This window comes from Mustelus asterias, chromosome 30 (assembly GCF_964213995.1).
Source record: "Mustelus asterias chromosome 30, sMusAst1.hap1.1, whole genome shotgun sequence".
NCBI lineage: Eukaryota > Metazoa > Chordata > Chondrichthyes > Carcharhiniformes > Triakidae > Mustelus > Mustelus asterias.
The window spans coordinates 9,598,974-9,621,284 of record NC_135830.1 but is presented as its reverse complement, the minus strand read 5'-3'; the positions used below and the strand labels follow the sequence as shown (position 1 = coordinate 9,621,284).

Sequence of the window (22,311 nt, the reverse complement as noted above, 5' to 3'; positions counted from 1 at the left end):
CTCAGCTGTGCAGGGGGGGACCCGATCGAATATCCATCCGGGGGTGCCCCTCTGCATTGTTGGCCCGTTATGAGTGGTGCCAATTAGTCCAATATGTAAATATGTTTGATGATACAAATATGGTTTTCTGGAAAATTTCCTCCTTCACCTCTGTCTATCAATACTCTAAAGAGTTCAGCCATTTACTGTATATTTCTATCTGTATTAGATCTTCCAAAATGCATTATCTCACATTTGTCCAGATTAAACTCCATTTGCCATCTCTTCACCCAAGTCTCCAACCAATCTATATCCTGCTGTATCCTCTGATGGTCCTCACCGCTATCCGCAAATCCACCAACCTTTGTGTCGTCTGCAAACTTACTAATCAATTCAGTTACATTTCCTTCCAAATCATTTATATTTAAATATATTACAAACAGCAAAGGTCCCAGCACTGATTCCTGAGGAATGCCACTTGTCACAGCCCTCCATTCAGAAACGCACCCTTCCACTGCTACCATCTGTCTTCTATGACCGAGCCAGTTCTGTATCCACCTTGCCAGCTCACCTCTGATCCAATGCGACTTCACCTTCTGCACCAGTCTGCCATGAGGGACCTTGTCAAAGGCCTTACTGAAGTGCATGTAGACAACATCCACTGCCCTACCCTCATCAATCATCTTCGTCACTTCCTCCAAAAACTCGATCAAGTTAGTGAGACACGACCTCCCCTTCACAAAACCATGTTGCCTCTCATTAATATGTCCACTTATCTCTTTCTCGCTTGGGAATAAAGACTCCTGGCTTGACGAACACACGGAAATGTATCTCAATATTACCCCATAGGGATGGACTTGGTAGTTAGGGAACGGAATTTGTAGTGGTGACTTAAGATAATGACATTGGTCTTTCCAATAGCATTACTTCATCTCCCATTGAACTGTTAATATAATGGATGGGATGGAACAAAGAAGATCATCAAGGGTAGGTTAGAGAGTGGAAGAAATTAAATAATAAAGAATCTTCGTGTATTTGTTAATTTGTCTTCATTTGGTAACACTGATTTTATCCCCGGTACGTCAATTCAATGGCCGTGCTATTACCCACCATTCCCTGCGGCCCTACAAGTGCTCTATTCACTCCACAGGAGTCCAGTGCGCAGGCGCCTTGCTGTATCCGGAGCATGCGCAGTGTCACTTTGCTCAGAGTTCTGCGAGTGCGGGAGCTACTTTTTCCAGCGGGTGAGAGTCGGTCGGGCGGAGGGAGGAATGGAGACGGGCTGGTGGGCTGGGGGGCTGGGGGGGGGGGGCGGAGCAGAGGCTTCACAAACACCCGCGGAGGCCGCAAGCCCAGAATGAGAGTCGAGATTGCAGCTCCGGGGATTCACTCCTGGGCACTGGCCCAGGTGGCACAGTGGTCAGCACTGCTGCCTCACAGCACAAGGGACCCGGGTTCAATTCCCGGCTTGGGTCACTGTCTGTGTGGGTTTCCCCCGGGTGCTCCGGTTTCCTCCCACAGTCCAAAGATGTGTGGATTAGGTAGATTGGCCATGAGAAATTGCCCCTTAGTGTCAGGGGGACTAGCTCGGGTAAATGCATGGGGTTATATGGGGATAGGGCCTGCAGACTCAATGGGCTGAATGGCCTCCTTCTGCACTGTCGGATTCTATGATTCTAGGTTAGCGGCCACCATCTTGGGCAACAGAGTGCATGCATGGTCATGTCTGTGTCCCTGAAATATTCGTCACTCTGGTTGTTATATAGCACACAGTTAAAGACTATAGTTATATAGTCTTTATTTATCACACTTAGATATAGTCTTGCAGCTCATGGCTGCGTAATTTATTACTTTAAAGTGTCATTATGGCATAGAAGGATTCCATTCGACAACTCGAATCCACGTTGACTCGAGCAATCCACTTCTCCCTCTACTTCACTGTTCCGCTGCAAGTTTATTTCTTTCAATTGTCCATCCAATTTCATTTTGAAATCACTGATCATCTCCACATATACTTTCTGTGTAGGCAGTGAGTTCCAAGTCATAGCCCTCACTGCTTAGATAATGTTCTTGTTCATAAACTTTCTTCATTTCTAATTATGTAATACTGTAATACAGTCTATATGCATTTTTACACCACAAAATGTTGAGATTTACTTTATATATATATATATATATGAGAGAGAGTGTCCAGCAGCATCAATGAAAATTTTGGGTCTCTTTGCCCGAACAGGAGACCTTTTCTTCAGTCAGCATGAATTAGCACCACCAAGAGAATTAGGAAGGTGAATATTTGGAAGAGCAGAGTGAGGATGGGAGCAGAGTGAGGATGGGGGGGAAAGTGTATCCGATGGGGATGTCGTGGTTTTTGGAAATAGGAAAGAATTTTCAACAGAAATTAGAATTGTTTATTCTGAATTTCTATCCTGTACTTGCGGTGATAACTTTTGCAAACTCCTTTTCCAGGATATTTAAAGGGAAGGGTTTTCAGACAAAAATCTCAAACAAAACAGGTCAAGATTTGACAGAAGCGTTTGATTCATCAGAACCTGAAAATCGTTTGATTTGAACCCAGAAGAAGAAATCTTGTCTGTTCTGTCACCTTCTGAAGTTTTCAAACATCAGTGTGACAGAAAAACACAGAGACACAGACATCCAGGTGAGTGTGTCCCAGTGAACTGACTGGAAAGACCTTTGACCAATTACACAGCCTGAAAAAAACATCACACCGTTCACAGCGAGGAAAAACTGTCCACGTGTTGTGTGTGTGGACGAGGCTTTGACTGATTGTCCAACCTGGAGAGACATGGCAAAACCATGGAAATGTGGGGAATGTGAAAAGGGATTCCGTGTCCCATCTGCACTCGAAGTTAGACACATACATGAGGGAGAAAGGAATAGAAGGATATGCTGATGGGGGGAGATGAAGAGGGGTGGGTGGAGGCTCATGTGGAGCATAAATACTGACATAGACCAATTCAGCCGACTGGCCTGGCCCTGTGCTGTAGACTCAGTGGAACAGAGACAAATATATTTATTTTAGTTCCAGAGCAGTAGTAAATGCAGAATCTATCAAATTCAGGTCAGAATTAAGGATCATGGTGTTGTGATCTCAGTGAAAACAGTGTGGAGCACCCACAGCAACTCGGTTACAATGAACATTCATCTTCTGAAAGCCCTTGTGTGGCCGGTGACAATGTGTGTCTGAAAGCTGGACCATTGGGAAGAGTGATGAGCCGCCAATAAAAGTGTTTGAAATGAAAGGACTCGGACGGATATTCCGTGTGTCACGGACGGCAAAGTGGATGAATGAGTGGGTGCTGGAGAAAGCTGGTGTTCACCGGAACCTGTTTGAGGCTCTGACATCCAGGAAGCTCACCTATTTTGGACATGTGTTGTGACTAGAGAGGGAGTGTTTGGAAAAAGAGGCAATGTGAGACAAAACACCTGGAAGTTGTGTGCAAGGAAGATCCAAGAAGTCACAGGTGAATAATATCAGAATGTGGACTGGCCTCTCAATGGGACAGACAGTGAACGCAGCAGATAAATCAGTGGAGAAAGATTGTTCAGAGTGTGACCAACCCTCAGAACGAGGATGGATGAAAGACAAGGCACTTGTAGTGATAGGAAAAATACTATTTACTATCCAGAATAAAATTAATGGACTACATCTGCTTTTGTGGATAATTTCAGTGGAAACGTGCCCTCACTTAAAGGGAATCAGCCACTGGAATAAAAATTGAGAGACCGGTCAGTCCAACAGCAAGAAACCCTTTGACCCTCCCACTTCACCAACTGTCAGAATGAAGATGCTTCAGTCCTGGATGTGATTAACAGCAGCAACAACAGCAAAATCCAACCCCTAAAATCATTTGTGAACCCGCTGGTGTCCCAGCAGGCTGAATGACTGAGTGAATCCTTTCCCACAGTCAGACCAGATGAATGACCTCACCCCAGTGTGAACTCGCTGGTGTTTCAGCAGGTGGGATGATCAAGTGAATCCTGTCCCACACACAGAACAGGTGAATAGCTGCTCCCCAGTGTGAACTCGCTGGTGTCTCAGGAGGCTTGATGAATTAATAAATCCCTTCCCACAGTCAGAGCAGGTGAATGGACTCTCCCCGGTGTGAACTCGCTGGTGTGCCAGGAGGGTGGATGAATTTCTGCGTCCTTTCCCACACATGGAGCAGGTGAAGGGACTCTCCCCAGAGTGAACTCGCTGGTGTGTCAGCAAGTTTGATGAATTAACAAATCCCTTCCTACACTGGAAGCAAGTGAACTGTCTCTCCCCGGTGTGACTGCACCTGTGAATTTCCAGATGAGATGGGGAAGTGAATCCCTTCCCACAATCCGCACATTTCCATGGTTTCCCCATGGTGTGGCTGTCTGTGTCTCAGTGCTTTTGCAGTCACACTGATGGCAAAATGGGTGATGGTTTTCTGCGTCCAAATGAATCGAATGACTCTGTCAGGTATTGATGTGAAGTTTAGTTTTAGATTTCTGATGGCAAATCCTCTCCTTTTAGTATCCTGTAAAAGGAGTTTACAAATGTCATCACTGTCTGTACAGCTCAGAAACTCAGAACAGACAATTCTAGTTGCTGTGAAACATTCTGTCCGCTCTCGTTCCCCAAACCTGTAAGTTACTACCTCTTGCTCCATCCCCCCCAACTCCCCACTCCCTCCATTCTCACTCTGCTGTATTCACCCTCCCAATTCTCTTCAAGGTGCTAATTCATGCTGATGGGCACTTTTGACACTCTTGTTCTCGACCAAGTGACAATAGGATCCTATGAAATAGGAGCAGGAGTAGGCCATTCGGCTCACCAACTCTGCTGTTCTATTTCATAAGATCATGGCTGATCTGATTGTGATTCTGACTTCATTTTCTTCCTGTCACCCATAACCCTTGACCCTATATTTAATGATGCAGCCTCCACTGCTCTCTGGGCAAGAGAACTGCAAAGATTAACAACCCATTAATTGACAGACCAGATGATCGACTGAAGCCTCGTCCACACACAGAAACGTGTATGGTTTCTCCCCACTGTGAACAGTGCTTTTTCCTCCTATGTTCAAAACTCGATCACATTCAGGGCAGGATAAATTGGGCGATGTTTGATTTTAGTTTCCTGACTTCAAATCCTTTTCTTCTAAAAACCTATGAAATTGATTTAAACACAAAAAGAGGAGTGAGAGAGAACCCACAAAAACACAAAGGCAGGTTGTGAAATTGAGCTGAATGAATCTGGTAATTTGTGGGGCCGGCACGAGGACCAAGTGACGATGAAACAGCTGGATTGTCATAAAACACCAACTGACTCACCAATGTCCTTCAGGGAAGGGAACCTACCGCCCGGTCTGGATCTGTGCAAGACTCTAGTCTCCATAGCAGGAGAGAGAGAGACAGAAGGGGGAAGAGGCAAGGGGTGAAGGAGAGGAATGTTATATATTTACAACTCAGCTGGAACTTACACAGAACCTCCTAAACCCTCAACCACCACCATTTAGCAAGGATAGCAGCTGTATGTGAACATCATCATCTCCAAGTTCCCCTCCATTTCATACATTGTCCTGACTTGACATCCAGTGCTGAAAAATTGAAAATTCCTTCACTGAAATGTTGTGAATTGAAAGCCTTTGTTTTTGGAACGTAGGGTTCGGAGCAGAAGTCAGCAAATTTAGCCCTTCAAGCCTGCTCCGCCATTCAATCAGATCATGGCTGATGTCTCCCTAGTCTCAAATCCACCTCCCCTCCTGTTCCCCATTTCCCATTAAGCCTTTTTTCCCATCAGAAATACATCTATCTCCTTTAGTTCCTGTTACAAACTCCACTCCCTTGCCACTGACTCCATTCTCCCCCCTGCAAACTGGCTGAGACTGATCCAGATTATTCAGAACAATGGTGAAATATTTCATCCCAAACTGACCTTTCAATCACATATCCACATTATCACCACCACTGTATGTTTCCACCTCAGTAACATCACCCACCTCTGACCAAGTCTCAGCTCATCTGCCTTTGAGACCCTCATCCATTCCTTTGTTACCTCTTGGCTTAACTTTCCTAATGCACTTCCAGCAGCCTCGCACATTCAACCTCCCCGTCATCTTAAGGTCATCCAAGTCACTGCTGTCCGTGTGCCCATTCACACCAAGTGTTTACACATCAGCTCTGTGTTCGCTGACCAAAAAAAGCTCCTGACTTTTTAATACAAAATACATACAAATTGTTATTTCTCCACAACTAACTGAGGATGGACAATACTTGAGACACAGATTTAAGATTTTGAGCAAGATCAATAGTGGCGAAATGAAGAAGAGATTTTACACAGTGAGTGATAATGACCTGGAACTCAATGCTTACCCGCAAAGATCAATGATGTTCAGGTCCTGATGGGTTGAGTCATGCTGTCAGAATTTGATGAGGTTTGGTTTGAGATTTCTCTCTGCAAATCCTCTTCTAATATCCGGTAAAAGAAGTATACAAAAACATCATGATCATTCCATAGAGTCACAGAGATTTACAGTATGGAAACAGGCCACGAACATTGGTGTCATCTGCAAACTAACTAACCATGCCTCCTAAATTCTCATCCAAATCATTAATATAACGAATAAAAAACAGTGAACCCAGCACCGATCCCTGAGGCACACCACTGGTCACAGGCCTCCAGTTTGAAGAACAACCCTCTACAACCACCCTCTGTCATGAAGCCAATTTTGTATCCATTTGGCTACCTTACCCTGGATCCCATGAGATTTAACCTTGTGCAACAACCTACCATGCGGTACCTCATCAAAGGCCTTGCTAAAGTCCATGTAGGCAACATTAACTACAGTGCCCTCATCCAACTTCTTGGTTATCCCTTCAAAAAAAAACTCAATCAAATTTGTGAGACATGATTTTCCACTCACAAAGCCATGCTGACTGTCCCTAATCAGTCCTTGCCTCTCTAAATGCTTGTAGATCCTGTCTCTCAGAATATCTTCTCACAACTTACCCACTGCAGACATTAGGTTCACCGGACTGTAGTTCCCAGGCTTTTCCCTGCAGCCCTTCTTAAACAAAGCCACAACATCTGCCACCCTCCAATCTTCAGGCACTTCACCTGCTATCGATGACTCAAATATCTTTGCTCAGGGACCCGCAATTTCCTCCCTAGCCTCCCACAATGTCCTGGGATACACTTCATCAGGTCCCGGGGATTTATCTACCTTGATGCTTGACCAAAATGGTTGACGAAGGAAGGGCCGTGGATGTTGTCTATATGGACTTTAGTAAAGCGTTTGACAAAGTCCCTCATGGTAGGCTAGTGAAAAAGGTTGGATCTCATGGGATAAAGGGGGAGGTGGCTAGATGGGTGGAGAACTGGCTTGGTCATAGAAGACAGAGGGTGGTAGTGGAAGGGTCTTTTTCCGGCTGGAGACCTGTGACTAGTGGTGTACCGCAGGGCTCTGTATTGGGACCTCTGCTGTTTGTGATTTATATAAATGATCTGGAAGAAGGAGTAACTGGGGTGATCAGTAAGTTTGCGGACGACACAAAACTGGCAGGACTTGCAGATAGTGAGGAACATTGTCAGAGGCTACAGAAGGATATAGATAGGCTGGAAATTTGGGCAAGGAAATGGCAGATGGAGTTCAATCCTGATAAATGCGAAGTGATGCATTTTGGTGGGAATAATGTAGGGAGGAGCTACACGATCAATGGAAGAACCATAAAGGGTGTAGAGACGCAGAGGGACCTGGGTGTGCAAGTCCACAGATCTTTGAAGGTGACGTCACAGGTGGAGAAGGTGGTGAAGAAGGCATATGGCATGCTTGCCTTTATAGGACGGGGCATAGAGTATAAAAGTTGGGGTCTGATGTTGCAGATGTATAGAACGTTGGTTCGGCCGCATTTGGAATACTGCGTCCAGTTCTGGTCGCCACACTACCAGAAGGACGTGGAGACTTTGGAGAGAGTACAGCGGAGGTTTACCAGGATGTTGCCTGGTATGGAGGGGCTTGGTTATGAGGAGAGATTGGGGAAACTGGGGTTGTTCTCCTTGGAAAGACGGAGGATGAGGGGAGACTTAATAGAGGTGTATAAAATTATGAAAGGCATAGATAGGGTGAACGGTGGGAAGCTTTTCCCTGGGTCGGTGGTGACGTTCACGAGGGGTCATAGGTTCAAGGTGAAGGGGGGGAGGTTTAACACAGATATCAGAAGGACATATTTTACACAGAGGGTCGTGGGGACCTGGAATGTGTTGCCGGGCAAGGTGGTGGAGGCGGACACACTGGGAACGTTTAAGACTTATCTAGACAGCTATATGAATGGAGTGGGAATGGAGGGATACAAAAGAGTGGTCTAGTTTGGACCAGGGAGCGGCGCGGGCTAATTGTTCTTTGTTTCTCGTTTCAAGGCTTCATTCTATGATCATCTTGCTGGTGCCAGTACAGAGCGAGACTGCGGATAGTTGGGAACCTGTCTCGGGGGCAGGGAATTCAGATGGTGTTCGTAAAGCAGAAGTGGAAATGAATAGGGTTGGGAAGCATTTTCTGATCAGGGCCAGTGTGATCTCCTGGACTCGTTTCGATCGCCTCAGGGGGTCGGAGAGGAATTTCCCAGATTTTTTTTCCCCATATTGGCCCTGGGGTTTTCACTCTGGGTTTTCGCCTCTCCCTGGAGATCACATGGTCTGGAATGGGGGGGTGGGGGTGAGTTAATAGGTTGTGATGAACAAAGCATCGTAGCTGTGAGGGACAGCTCGGTGGATAGGATATTAGGATGTAGATAGGCTGGAAAATTGGGCGGGGATCCTGGATTCAGGATTCAATCCTGGACCGGGGAGCGGCGCGGGCTTGGAGGGCCGAAGGGCCTGTTCCTGTGCTGTATTGTTCTTTGTTCTTTGATGCACTTTATGACTTCCAGCACGAGTCCAGAAATTATATTCTGAAGAATGATGGAGTTTTCCAGCCCAAAGAGGCCACTCGGCCCATCATGTCTCCACCAGCCACCCTGCATCTATTCTAATCCCACTTTCTAGCACTTCATCCATAGCCTTGTCCGCTATGGCGTTTCAAATGCTCATCTAAATGCTTCTTAAATGTTGTAAACGTTTCCGCCTCTACCACCCTTTCTGGCAGTGAGATAGATCCATGATGCAAACGGGGTAAAATCTTTTTGAGAGGTTGCGGTTTGCACAACATATTTGCGAAACCTCCCTGCTCACCAGCCTGATCCATCGCTCCCTCGGCACAGCCCATTCCCTCACCGAACCTGGGTCCCAGAAAAAATACTATCCGCCAGGCATTACCCGGACTGCGCATGCTCCACACCCAGCCCCGCCCCTCATTCACTCCCATTGGTTGGAGGACCAGCCGCTCCCGCTCGGTCCTCCAGTCCCGCCCCCTCTCCTCCTATTGGTCCGCAGCTACCGTCAATCAGCCGGGCATTGTGACGGTTCCAGATGGTGGGAGGGGCCACAGACTCGGGCTGACTTGCTGATTTTCGGCAGCATTTTGTGTTTGGGAATTAGAGCTGGAGATGGATGGTCAGTTCCCCGCTGTCCAGGGCTGGGGGATTCACACTCATTTCCCCAGGACACTCATTATCACTGCAACTTCACAGGAGAATCAATCCCGCTTCAATCCCCACTGCAAACTTTATGTTTAAAATTATTACTGATGATTGTCTTTTGATTTGTCACATGTATTAGTATACATTGAAAAGTATTGTTTGTTGAGCGCTACACAGACAAAGCATACCGTTCATAGAGAAGGAGAGGGTGCAGAACGTTGTGTTACAGTCATAGCCAGGGTGTAGAGAAAGATCAACTTAATGCAAGGTAAGTCCATTCAAAAGTCTGACAGCAACAGGGAAGAAGCTGTTCTTGAGTCGGTTGGTCCGTGTCCTCAGACTTTTGTATCTTTTTCCAAGTGGAAGGAGGCAGAAGAGACAATGTCTGCGGTGCGTGGGGTCCTTGTGGTAAATCCTATCAATGGCCAAATGAAAATCCTGATAAATTACATCAACTTCATTGCCAACTCTCTCTGTTACCTCCTCAAAACATTCGATAAGATTGTTCAGGGAAATGTTCCCTTTTGAAATCCATACTGATTTCTCGATTTTCGTATGTTCTGTCCTTTACTCGGGATTCTATTTATCGACATGAGGCTGACTAGGCTATCTGTCCTCTTTCTGAAATGTCGGAATCAGATTAGCTCTCTGCCAGTCCTCTGGCACTACACATTGTGAATTAATTATGAGTAGTACTGCCTCTGCTATCTCTTCCCGACATTCTTTTAAAATGTGAATTTAATCCATCCCCTTTAAGTTATATTAGTTTATCCAACACATCCTTTCTTGATTTTAAATGAACTTCTCATTACTCATCTGATCACTCAATTTTTTATTTATCTATTCTCTCTCCCAGAGTACAATGAAGCAAAAGAATGTTTGAAGATTTCGGTAATCTGTAGATCATTAGCTGTGGTATTGTGCTGTCTGTCCCTTCATAGTCCAATTCACATCACAGGTTTCCTCTTTTATTGATGTATAAAATATTTCACCATTCTGTTTAATGTTCCATGATAATTTCATAATGCAGGTGTCACTGTGTAATGTGCAAGCCAGTAAGAATTATCAGCAAAGATTACTCAGCACTTTCTAATTGGAGATGTTAATCAGTGGAACTTCTCAGACACTGAATTGTCAATGTTGTACCACAGATCAATTTAGGATTGAAGTAATAGTTCAGAATTTTGTAATTGAGTACCTGTCATGAGTTCTTGGATGAAGGAGATCAGAGGGTGCTTTCAAAACCCAAAACTGCACTCCTGAGAATCAGTAACATCTCCAGAATATTAAACTCCAGCCAGTTATTCTCTAATCGGCAGAAACAAACCAGATATATTCAGATGATCAATCCTTGACAAAATTAACAGCAGCAATAACAGAATTCAACAACTGCTGTCACTTGTGAACTTGCTGATGTGTCAACAGGTGCTGTGACTGAGTGAAGCCCTTTCCACACACACAGCAGGTGAACGGCCTCTCCCCAGTGTGAATTCTCTGGTGTGTCTGCAGGTGAGAGCACTGAGAGAATCCCTTCCCACACTCGGAGCAGGTGAATGGCCTATCCCCAGTGTGGGTGCATCGGTGTGCAGTGAGGGCGGAAGAATGTCTGAACCTCTTTTCACAGGAAGTGCAGCTGAATGGTTTCTCCTCGGTGTGAATTCGCTGGTGTGACCAAAGGCCACTTGAGTGAGTAAATCTCTTCCCACACACAGAGCAGGTGAATGGTCGCTCCCCAGTATGAGTGCGTTGGTGTGCAGTGAGGTCGGAAGATTGCCTGAACCTCTTTCCACAGTGCGTGCAGCTGAATGGCCTCTCCTCTGTGTGAATTCGCTGGTATAACATGAGGCTGGCTGACTGAGTGAATCCCTTACCACACATACAGCAGGTGAATGGTCTCTCCCCAGTGTGAACCCGCTGGTGTGCAGTGAGGTTGGATAACTGTCCGAAACTCTTTTCACAGTAAGTGCAGCTGAAGGGCTTCTCCTCAGTGTGATTTCGCTGGTGTCTCAGTAGGTTGGTTGACTTAGTAAATCCCTTCCCACACACAGAACAGGAGAATGGCTTCTCCCCGGTGTGGCTGCGTCGATGGATTTCCAGCAGGCATGGGAAATTGAATCCTTTGCCACAATCCTCACATTTCCACGGTTTCTCCATGGCCCCTGCCCCAGTGTGACTGCGTCGATGGTATTCTAACAGGGATGGATAATTGAATCCTTTCCCACATTCTTCACATTTGCAAATCCGCTCCCCAGTGTGACTGCATCGATGGTTTTCCAACAAGGATGGATAATTGAATCCTTTCCCACATTCCTCACATTTCCATGGTCTCTCTCCAGTGTGACTGCGTCGGTGAATTTCCAACAGGGATGGATAATTGAATCCTTTCCCACATTCCACACATTGCCACGGTTTTTCCATCGTGCCAGCCCCACTGTGAACGCGTCGATGGATTTCCAGCCGGGATGGAAAATTGAATCGTTTCCCACAGTCCCCACATTTCCACTGTTTCTCCATGGTGTCAGTGTCCCTGTCTCTCTCCAGGTTGGATGACACACACACGTCCACACACAGAACACATGTATAGTTTCTTCCCGCTATGAACGGTGTTATATTTTTTCAGGCTGTATAACTAGAGAAACCACTTTCCACATTCAGTTCACTGGACACTTTTGCTTGGGTGTGCGTGCTTCCAGATCCTTTTATAAAAGAATAGAAAGAGACAAAGGTCACAGCACAGAAGGAGGCAGTCACATTGAAATTAGAAATCCTTTGTTTTCTGAGACAAAGGTATTTTACAAAAGTCATCGCCGTCAGTACAGGACAGAAATTCAGAAAGGACAATTCTAGTTTCTATGGAACATTTCTTCCTTCCTCATTGCACCAAAGCTGTAAATCCCCATCCTTCACATTTTTGCTCCTTCCTGGCCTGAAATCATAGTCACAGAGTTTTACAGCACAAAAAGAGGCCCATTGTGTCAGTGCCGGCCATCAAACATATCTATTCTAATCCCATTTCTTGTACTTGGTCCAGAGCCTTCTATGCTATTGCATTTCAAACACTCATCTAAATGGTTCTTAAATGTTGTGAGTTCTCACCTTTACCACCCTTTGAGGTCGTGAGTTCCAGATTCCCACCACCCTCTGGGTGAAAAAGTATTTTCTCAAATCCCCTCTAAATCTCCTGCCCCTTAACTCAAATCTATGGCAGCTGGTTTTTGACCCCTCTAAGGGGAAAAGTAACTTCCTGTCTATCCTAAACAAAAAGAGAACATGCTGGAAAATCTCAGCGGGTCTGGCAGCATCTGTAAGGACAGAAAAGAGCTGACATTGAGTCCAGATGACCCTTTGTCAAAGCTAAAAGGCACAATGTGGAGATGACGGCGTTAGACTGGGGTGGGCACAGTAAGATGTCTCACAACACCAGGTTAAAGTCCAATAGGTTTATTTGGTAGCATGAGTTTTCGGAGCACTGCCCCTTCATCATGTGAGTGGACTCAAATAAAATCCAAATAAACCTATTGGACTTTAACCTGGTGTTGAGATACTTCCTACAATGCCTAAAAGGCATAGAAAGTGTGAGATATTTATACTGTAGGGTGAGAGAATGAAAGATGAGTCACAGCCACAAAATGACAGTCCATAGAGAGAATAAGAGGTATAAATGGCCAAATGGCAAAGAAGCTGAAATCAGAGAGTAAGCTGTGACAGATGAAGATGCTTTTATCCCAAGTTTGCAGATGACACCAAGATTGGTGGTATAGTGGACAGTGAAGAAGGTTATCTAGGATTGCAACAGGATCTTGATCAATTGGGTCAGTGGGCTGACGAATCGCAGATGGAGTTTAAATTAGATAAATGTGAGGTGATGCATTTCGGTAGATCGAACCAGGGCAGGATTTACTCAGTTAATGGTAGGGTGTTGGGGAGAGTTACAGAACAAAGAGATCGAGGGGTACATGTTCATAGCTCCTTGAAAGTGGAGTCACAGGTAGACAGAGTGGTGAAGACGGCATTTGGCATGCTTGCTTTCATTGGTCAGAACATTGAATACAGGAGTTGGGACGTCTTGTTGAAGTTGTACACAATACATTGGTAAGGCCACACTTGGAATACTGTGGACAGTTCTGGTCACCCTACCATAGAAAGGATATTATTAAACTAGAAAGAGTGCAGAGCAGATTTACTAGGATGCTCCCAGGACTTGGTGGTTTGAGTTATAAGAAGAGGCTGGATAGACTGGGACATTTTTCTCTGGAGCGTAGGAGGCTTAGGGGTGACCTTATAGGGGTCTATAAAATAATGAGGTACAGATCAGCTAGATAGCCAATATATCTTACCAAAGGTAAGGATGTATAAAATTAGAGAGCACAGGTTTAAGGTGAGAGATACAAAAGGGTCCAGAGCGGCAATTTTTTTCACAGAGGGTGGAGAGTGTCCGGAACGAGCTGCTAGATGCAGTAGTAGAGGCAGGTACATTCTTGTCTTTTAAAAAGTGTTTAGACAGTCACATGGGCGAGATGGGTAGAGGGGTATGGGCCAAATGCAGGCAATTGGGACTAGCTTAGGGGTTAAAAAAGGGGCAGCATGGGCAAGTTGGGCTGGAGGACCTGTTTCCATGCTGCAAACCTCTATGACTCTATCCTAACTATATCCCTCATAATTTTAAAGACTTCAATCTTGTCCCTATCAGCCTTCACTGTTCTAAGAACAACAATCCCAGCGTAGCCAGCTTCTCTCCATAGTTGAAATGCTCCAACACAGGCAACATCCTGGTGAATCTCCTCTGCATCCTCTCTAGTGCAATCACATCCTTCCTGTAGTGTGGTGACCAGAACTGCACACAGCACACTAGCTGTGGCCAACCGAGCATTTTATACAGTTCCATCAGAACCTCCCTGGTCTTCTGTTCTATGCCTTGGCTGATAAAGGTAACTATCTCATATGCCTTGTAACCACCTTACCAACCTGTCCTGCTTCCTGATAGGATCTTTGCACATGCACCCTTAGGTCTCTCTGCTCTACTTCCTAGCATCCTCCCATTCATTGAGTATTCACACCCACTGCAGCATCTCCACCCTCCACTTCCAGCTTCCTCCTTCGCTCCTGTGAACGGATTGAGAATAAAATTCTTGAATCAAACATTTTCTCTCCTGGTCACGGGGACCCTGAGAACCCGCCCGCCCTTTGTGACGTCACAGATAGCCGCGCCTGCGCCCTGCTGCCCGCTGGAACAAGATGGCGGCCGTAACCCCGGGCCTGTTGCCGGGAAAAGCCTCGGTGCTCCAAACGCGAGAGCTGCAGGATTTTATTGGGGATTCGCCTACATGGCCTACACCGGGTGTTAATGAACTCTGTCCTCACCCTCCGCCTCCTACCGGCCGCCGTTTCTTCTCGCGCCGCCGCCTCTTACCGTCCGCCGTTCGACAAACCAGCTTCTCGTCCACTGTCCAGCCTGCGCATGTTCAGTACAACGAGGAACTGCGCATGCGTTCAGGTCTCCTGCTCTGATCGGGGACATTCCCTCCCGCGGGGCAGGTTGGGTAACATCCCCGCCATTGATCCAGTGAGTTTAGAATTATTTATCCGCTGTTGCTGAGACTCAGTAAGAAGTCTCACAACCAGGTTAAAGTCCAACAGGTTTATTTGGAATCACGAGCATTCGGAGCACCGCCCCTTCATCAGGTGAGTCTCCACATCTACAAGCATCTTCACATCATTGTCAAGACTGCGCTCGTCCCCTCAGCCTCCTGCAGCCACACCGCACATGCTCCGCTCAGGGAGGTGGGCACTGGGTGCAGAGCTTAACAGGCACGTTGCCCTTCTGAAGGAGATTGGCCTGATTAACCTGGCATTTATTTCATCAATGGAATGAAATATCGAGTGTCACAGTCATTGAAAAATAAAATGTTAGAAAGCAGTGAACATTATAAATAAACATAAAAACTAGGAGCAGGAGTAGGCCATCTGGCCCCTCGAGCCTCCTCTGCCATTCAAAAAGATCATGGCTGATCTTTTTGTGGCCTCAGCTCCACTTACCCGCCCGTTCACCATAACCCTTAATTCCTTTACTGTTCAAAAGTTTATCTATCCTTGTCTTAAGAACATTCAATGAGGTAGCCTCAACTGCTTCATTGGGCAGGGAATTCCACAGATTCACAACCCTTTGTGTTAAGAAGTTCCTCCTCAACTCAGTCCTAAATCCGCTTCCCCTTATTTTGAGCCTGTGCCTCCTAGTTCTAGTTTCACCCACCAGTGGAAACAACTTCCCAGCTTCTATCTTATTTATTCCCTTCATAATCTTATATGTTTCTATAAGATCTCCCCTCATTCTTCTGAATTCCAATGAGTATAGCCCCAGTCTACTCAGTCTCTCCTCATCAGCCAACCCTCTCAACTCCGGAATCAACCTAGTGAATCTCCTCTGCACCCCCTCCAATGCCAGTTTATCCTTTCTCAAGTAAGGAGACCAAAACTGTACACAGTACTCCAGGTGTGGCCTCACCAGCACCTTATACAGCTACAACATAATCTCACTGTTTTTAAACTCCATCCCTCAAGCAATGAAGGACAAAATTCCATTTGCCTTCTTAATTACCTGCTGCATCTGCAAACCAACTCCTTGAGATTCCTGCACAAGGACACACTTGTGCTAGCTACTCTTACTCATTAGCTATCCGGTGCAAAATTAATATCTTAAAAGTAATAATTCATTTCATCATTTATTAATTGTCTACTTTTAAAAAAATTAATCATGCTAATCTGATTTAATTTCCCAACTCTGATTCATGGCCTCATTTTGTTCCTGTCTCCAAGCCCCTTAACTTTATCTGACAGTGTAATGTTGTCCTGGAAGCCAACAGGAAGAGGTCTCAGAGGATCAAGGGATTTGATTTGATTTATTCTTGTCACAGGTACTGGGATGTAGTGAAATGTATTGTTTCTTGTGCGCTATACAATCAAAATATACTATTCATAGAGTACATAGGGGAGAAGGAAAGGAGAGGGTGCAGAATATAGTGTTGCAGTCACACACAGGCTGTAGAGAAAGATCAGCTTAATATATTGTAGGTCCATTCGAAAGTCTGTTGGCAGCAGGGAAGAAGCTGTTCTTGTTGATTGCTATATATTAGCAGACCTTTGCATCTTTTTTCTAATGGAAGAAGGTGGAAGAGAGTATTTCCAGGGTGTTTTGCATCCTTGATTATGCTGGCTACTTTCCTGAGTCAACGGCAAAATTATGAGAGACATAGACAGGATGGATAGTCTGAGGCTTTTTCTGAGGGTGGCACGGGCTCAAGGTGAGAGGGGGAAAGTTTTCAACGCAGAGTGTGGTGGATGCTTGGAATGTGCTGCCAGAGGTGGTGGTGGAAGCAGGCACATTAGCAACATTTAAGTGGCATCTGGATGGTACATGAATAGGAAGGGAATGAAGGATACCGACTGAGTATGGGCAGAATTTTATTTTTTAGTTTAGTTAGGGCATCATCATTGGTACAGGCTTGGAGGGCCAAAGGGCCTGTTCCTGAGCTGTACTTTTCTTGTTCTTTGAAGTTTAGATGGAGTGAATGGATGGGAGGCTGATTTGCATCATGGACTGGATTACATTCCCAACTCTTTGTAGTTTCTTGCGATCTTAGTCAGAGCAGAAGAAGCAGGGAGTTCTGTAATAAGTCAACCTGTGCTGACCAGTCAAGTGTGTAATTGCGAAATGAAAACAGGAAATGTTGGAAAAACTCAGCAAGTTTGGCAGTAACTGTGGACAAAGAAACAGAGTTACGGACACAAGCCAGTCTGACTCTCCTTCAGATTCTTCTTCTAAGTCATTGAGAAACCCTGGTTACCAAGTTATCTTTTAAACTTAAACATAGCATTTCACTTTCAGTCAGGAACAGATCCCAGTTTTACACCAATCTCTGATTTGACAGCACATTTACAGCATCCATCATTGTTCTTCCTGACTCTAAACCTAGTTGTAAAGGAGTTTCTGTTCCGTGTCTAGGAGCCCTGGACCATGGAAGAGAGCAGCTGGGACACATTTCTTACCCACCTCAGGATTCACCTACACGGGGATTTTGCTGTCAGTGAAGAGCGATGTGAAAGAGCCAAGTGCTATTTGTCCCTCTCAGTGTGACCCTGAAGGATTGTATCCAGGCTGAAGTTCTGTTCTTACTGTGTGATCCTTCTGCAGATTATCCTTTCTGAGTTCCAGCCTGGTGATGTTAAACATGGAGGTGGGAAAGACAAAAATCTACAATAATGTGTTTAAAACAAGTTTAAAATTTATCCTGAACATTAAACACCACCCAAGTTATTGGGCTTTGAACATCAGCAAAACAAACTCCAATTATCCAAACCAACATGCTTCTGCCTGGATGTGATTAACAATAGTCATAACAAGTCCCTGCTCTCACTTGTGAACTTGCTGGTGTCTCAGCAGGTTGAATGAATGAGTGAATCCCCTCCCAAATACAGAGCAGATGAATGGCCTCTTCCCCAGTGTGAACTCTTTGATGTTCCACCAGAGTGGAGGATTGAGTGAATCTCTTCCCACATATGGAGCAGCTGAACGGTCTTTCAACAGTGTGAGCTCTCCGGTGTTTCCACAGGCTGGATGACTGACTGAACCCTTTCCCACACATGGAGCAGGTGAATGGTCTCTCTCCAGTGTGACTGCGCTTGTGTCTCAGTACCTCACTTCCACGAAACACTTCTCACATTCAGGACAGTTGAAAGGTTTCTTATCAGAATGAACATGCTGATGTGTCAGCAGGCTGGATAACTGAACAAATTCCTTTCCACACACCAGGCAGGGGAATGACTTCTCGCTGGTGTGAACCCGCATGTGGATAGGGAGCTTGGATAACTGTGCAAATCCCTTCCCACACACAGAGCAGGTGAACGGTCTCTCCCCAGTGTGTCTGTGTCGATGAATTTCCAGCTGGCATGGGTAATTGAATCCTTTCCGACAGTCTCCACATTTCCACAGTTTCTCCATGGTGCCAGTGGCCTTGTGTCGTTCCAGGTTGGATGATCAGTTAAAGTCTTGTCCACACACACAACACTTGTAAAGTTTCTTTCTGTTTAAACTTAAACAGCATTTCACTTTCAGTCAGGAACAGATCCCAGTTTTACACCAATCTCTGATTTGACAGCACATTTACAGCATCCATCATTGTTCTTCCTGACTCTAAACCTAGCTGTAAAGGAGTTTCTGTTCCGTGTCTAGGAGCCCTGAACAATGGAAGAGACCCCCCGTCCCCCTGCCAGAGAGCTATCGGGCCCCCCTCCCCCCCCACCAGAGATACATGCTACCCGCCTCCCTCCCCACCCCCCAGAGAATGATCTGGCCTCACTCCCCCCCCCCCCCCGCCACCAGAGGACGATGCCCACCCCCCACACCCCCCAGAGATACATCTTACCCACCTCCCTCCCCCCTCCAAGAGAATGATCTGCCCCTCCCCGGTCGATCTGGGTTAGTGAGCCGTTGGAAGCTCTGAACGCCCCTCTTCAGCAGCTGGAGTGCTCGAATCAGACTTTTATTCAGCAGGTCCATTTCAGTGCGATTCCGGATCGGCTAACGCGGTGGTAAAGGGAGAAATGCTGATAAAGTTGGGCGGGCAATTCATTAATTCAATTTCAATGCATGCAAATGCATTTAAATCACCGTTGCGCCCGTTTCGGGCGTGAATCAGATCATGGCCATTCCCGGGTCTCAGTAAAGTGGCCATCTGCGTGGGCGCGGAGCGTGTTAATGGTCTCACACCCAACTTTACCATGTTTTCGCGCCTGCAATGGTAAAATCGGGCCCTATAGCTCAGCCTTCAACACCATATTCAATGAAACTCATCTCCAAACTCCATGGCCTGGGTCTCGGCTCCTCCCTCTGTGACTGGATCCTGAACTTCCTAACTCACAGACCACAATCACTAAAGATAGGCAACAACACCTCCTCCACAATCACCCTCAACACCTCCTCCACGATCATCCTCAACACCGGTGCCCCACAAGGCTGTGTCCTCAGCCCCCTTCTATACTCCTTATACACCTATGACTGTGTGGCCAAATTCCCCTCCAACTCGATTTTCAAGTTTGCTGATGACACCACTGTGGTGGGTCGCATCTCAAACAATGACGAGACAGAGAATCTGGTGAGCTGGTGCAGCAACAACAATCTCTCCCTCAATGTCAACAAAATAATCATCGACTTCAGGAAGCGTAGAGGAGAACATGCCCCTGTCTACATCAATGGGGACAAAGTAGAAATGGTCAGAAGCTTCAAGTTGTTAGGTGTCCAGATCACCAACAACCTATCTTGGTACCCCCATGCCAACACTATAGTCAAGAAAGCCCACCAACGCCTCTACTTTCCTAAAGACTGAAGAAATTTGGCATATCATCTACCACTCTCACCAACTTTGACAGATGCACCATAGAAAGCATTCTTTCTGGTTGTATCACAGCTTGGTATGGCTTCTGCTCTGCCCAAGACAGCAAGAAACTACAAAAGGTCGAGAAGCCCAGTCCATCACGCAAATCAGACTCTGTCTGCACTTCCCACTGCCTCAGCAAAGCAGCCAGCATAATTAAGGGCCCCACGCACCCTGGACATTTTCTCTTCCAGCTTCTTCCAACGGGATAAAGATACAAAAGTCTGAGGTCAGTACCAACTGACCCAAGAATAGCTTCTTGCCTGCTGCCGTCAGACTTTTGAATGGACTAACCTCTCACTAAGTTCATCTTTCTCTACACCCTAGCTTTGACTGTAACACTACATTTTGCACTGTCTCCTTTCCTTCTCTGTGAATGGTATGCTTTGTCTGGACAGCATGCAAGAAAAAATACTTTTCACTTTATACTAATACGTGACAATAAATCAAATCAAATCTGTTTTGGATTCTCCTGCAAATGGAAACATTTGTGCCACATCTACAAGGTCCCACATGGTACACTGGGCAACAAATAAAGATCCAAGCGCAAGTTACGTTTTGGATACAAAATTGTCTCAGTTGCACAAGGCAATGAATGACAGTTGATGTGTTTTTTTGTGACTGGAAGATGCTGATGCAGTGGTCATGTAATTGGACGAGTAATCCAGAGGCCCAAGCTAATGGACTGGGGACATACATTCAAATCCCAACGTGGCAGCTGGTGGAAACTGAATTAATAAATCTGGAATTGAAAACGAATCCCTGGGTGAACATGAAATCATTGGCAATTGTTGTAAAAACCCATCCTGTTCACCAGTGCCCTTAACTGATCTGGTCTCCATGTGAATCCAGACCCACAGCGTTGTGGTTGCCTTCCAGAACTTCCAGGGTTTCCTCCGGGTGCTCCAGTTTCCTCCCACAGCCCAAAGATGCGCAGGTTAGGTTGATTGGCCGTGCTAAAATTGCTCCTTAGTGTCCTAAGATGCGTAGGTTAGAAGGATTAGCGGGTAAATATATAGGGATATGGGGTTAGGGCCTGGGTGGGATTGTGGTCAGCGCAGACTCGATGGGCCAAATGGCCTCTTTCTGCACTGTAGTGTTTCTATGATTCTTCTATGATTCTATGAACTGCGCTCTGAAAAAGCACAGCAAGCCACTCAGCTTGAGAGCAACTAGGATTGAGCAACAATGCTGGTCTTGCCAGTGACACCCACATCCAGTAAAGAATCAAAAGGCTGTGTCCAGAGGGGGTTTCATAGGGCTCAATACTGGGTCCTTCATTCTTGGTTTATATCATTGATTTGAAATTAAATGTAGGGACATGACTAAGAAGTTTGCCGATGATCCTAAAAATGGTTGTGCACTTGATAGTGAGGCAGAAAGCTGGAGGGAAAACAAGACAAAGGATTACTGATAAATGGCAGAACTATGAGAATTGTAGAAGAACAGAGGGATGTTGGAGTGCAGAAGGTCACGTGTATAGCTTGAGAGGCAGTAGATTTAAATCTGAGATGAGGAGGAACTACTTCTCGAAGATGGTGGTTAATTTGTGAAACTCGCTGCCCTATAGCACAATGCAGTCTGAATCGTTCAATGGTTTCAATGAGATAGATATATTTCTAATTTTAAAAAATGGATAAGGGAATATGGGGAACATGTGGGGAGGTGGATTTGAGACCAGGGAGAGATCAGCCATGATTTGATTGAATGGCAGAGCAGGCTCAAACGGCTGAATTTGCCTACTGCTGCTCATATGTTCCCACAGCCACAGATCCATGAATGTAGCCGAAGAACAATGCAGCACAGGAAAGGGCCCTTTGGCTCACCAAGTCTGCGTCGATACGCGGTTTCTATCACTCTGTTCGCCTCCAGTTCATGCATCTGTCAAGGAGATAATTTCATTCATGACTTGTGAAAAACATCAACCTGAGTCACCCTGGCTGATCAGACAGAATCACAGACGTTAACCTTGTGTCCAGAACTGAGTGTGTGGAGATTTTCCCAGAGGATCCTCAGTCACCATCGAGACTAACTTTAAATTGCAGATCGTATTAATTGAATGGATTTGAAGCCCTGTCCCCAGGACATTGTGCTGACTCTCTGAATTACTAATGCAGTGACATTGCCAGGAGGTCAGTGTGTCTCCCCTGCTCTCTTTGTTGGCGGGGAGAAGCCAGAAGCGGCGGATAGTGAGAGTGGAGAATGTTCATTGTGAACCCCGCCCTCCGACACCTCACAATGCCCGAGTGATTGGTGGCAGCTCCGGGCCAATAGGAGGAGAGGGGGCGGGGCTGGAGGACCAAGCGGAAGAGACTGCTCCTCCAACCAATCGGAGTGA

At 45.9% G+C, this 22,311-nt stretch overlaps 2 protein-coding genes across 2 annotated transcripts in view; one reads left to right on the top strand and one right to left on the bottom strand.

Moving 5' to 3' along the window:
* Positions 1-22,311, top strand: part of LOC144480736 (uncharacterized) — a gene marked incomplete at its 5' end in the record, with an annotated part of 80,539 nt that overhangs the window by 55,427 nt on the left and 2,801 nt on the right. The gene's annotated exons all lie outside the window — the stretch shown is intronic.
* LOC144480659 (uncharacterized) lies at positions 3,971-18,388 on the bottom strand. The gene is made up of 4 exons (XM_078200257.1): positions 18,262-18,388; positions 14,908-14,998; positions 10,946-11,803; positions 3,971-4,277 (listed from the first exon to the last, which is right to left on the bottom strand). The coding sequence occupies exons 1-4, from the start codon at positions 18,386-18,388 to the stop codon at positions 3,971-3,973; spliced, it is 1,383 nt and encodes a 460-aa protein (XP_078056383.1).

Excerpts from the sequence above, each read along its gene's own strand:
- LOC144480659 (XM_078200257.1), bottom strand. The coding sequence starts at position 18,388 with ATGCGGGTTCACACCAGCGAGAAGTCATTCCCCTGCCTGGTGTGTGGA. Across the intron at positions 14,999-18,261 it reads ACCTTTCAACTGTCCTGAAT|GCTGGACAGTGGACGAGAAG; the intron begins GTGAGAAGTGTT and ends GAACATGCGCAG. Across the intron at positions 11,804-14,907 it reads CGGCCGGTAGGAGGCGGAGG|TCACACTGGGGAGCGGATTT; the intron begins GTGAGGACAGAG and ends CCATCGATGCAG.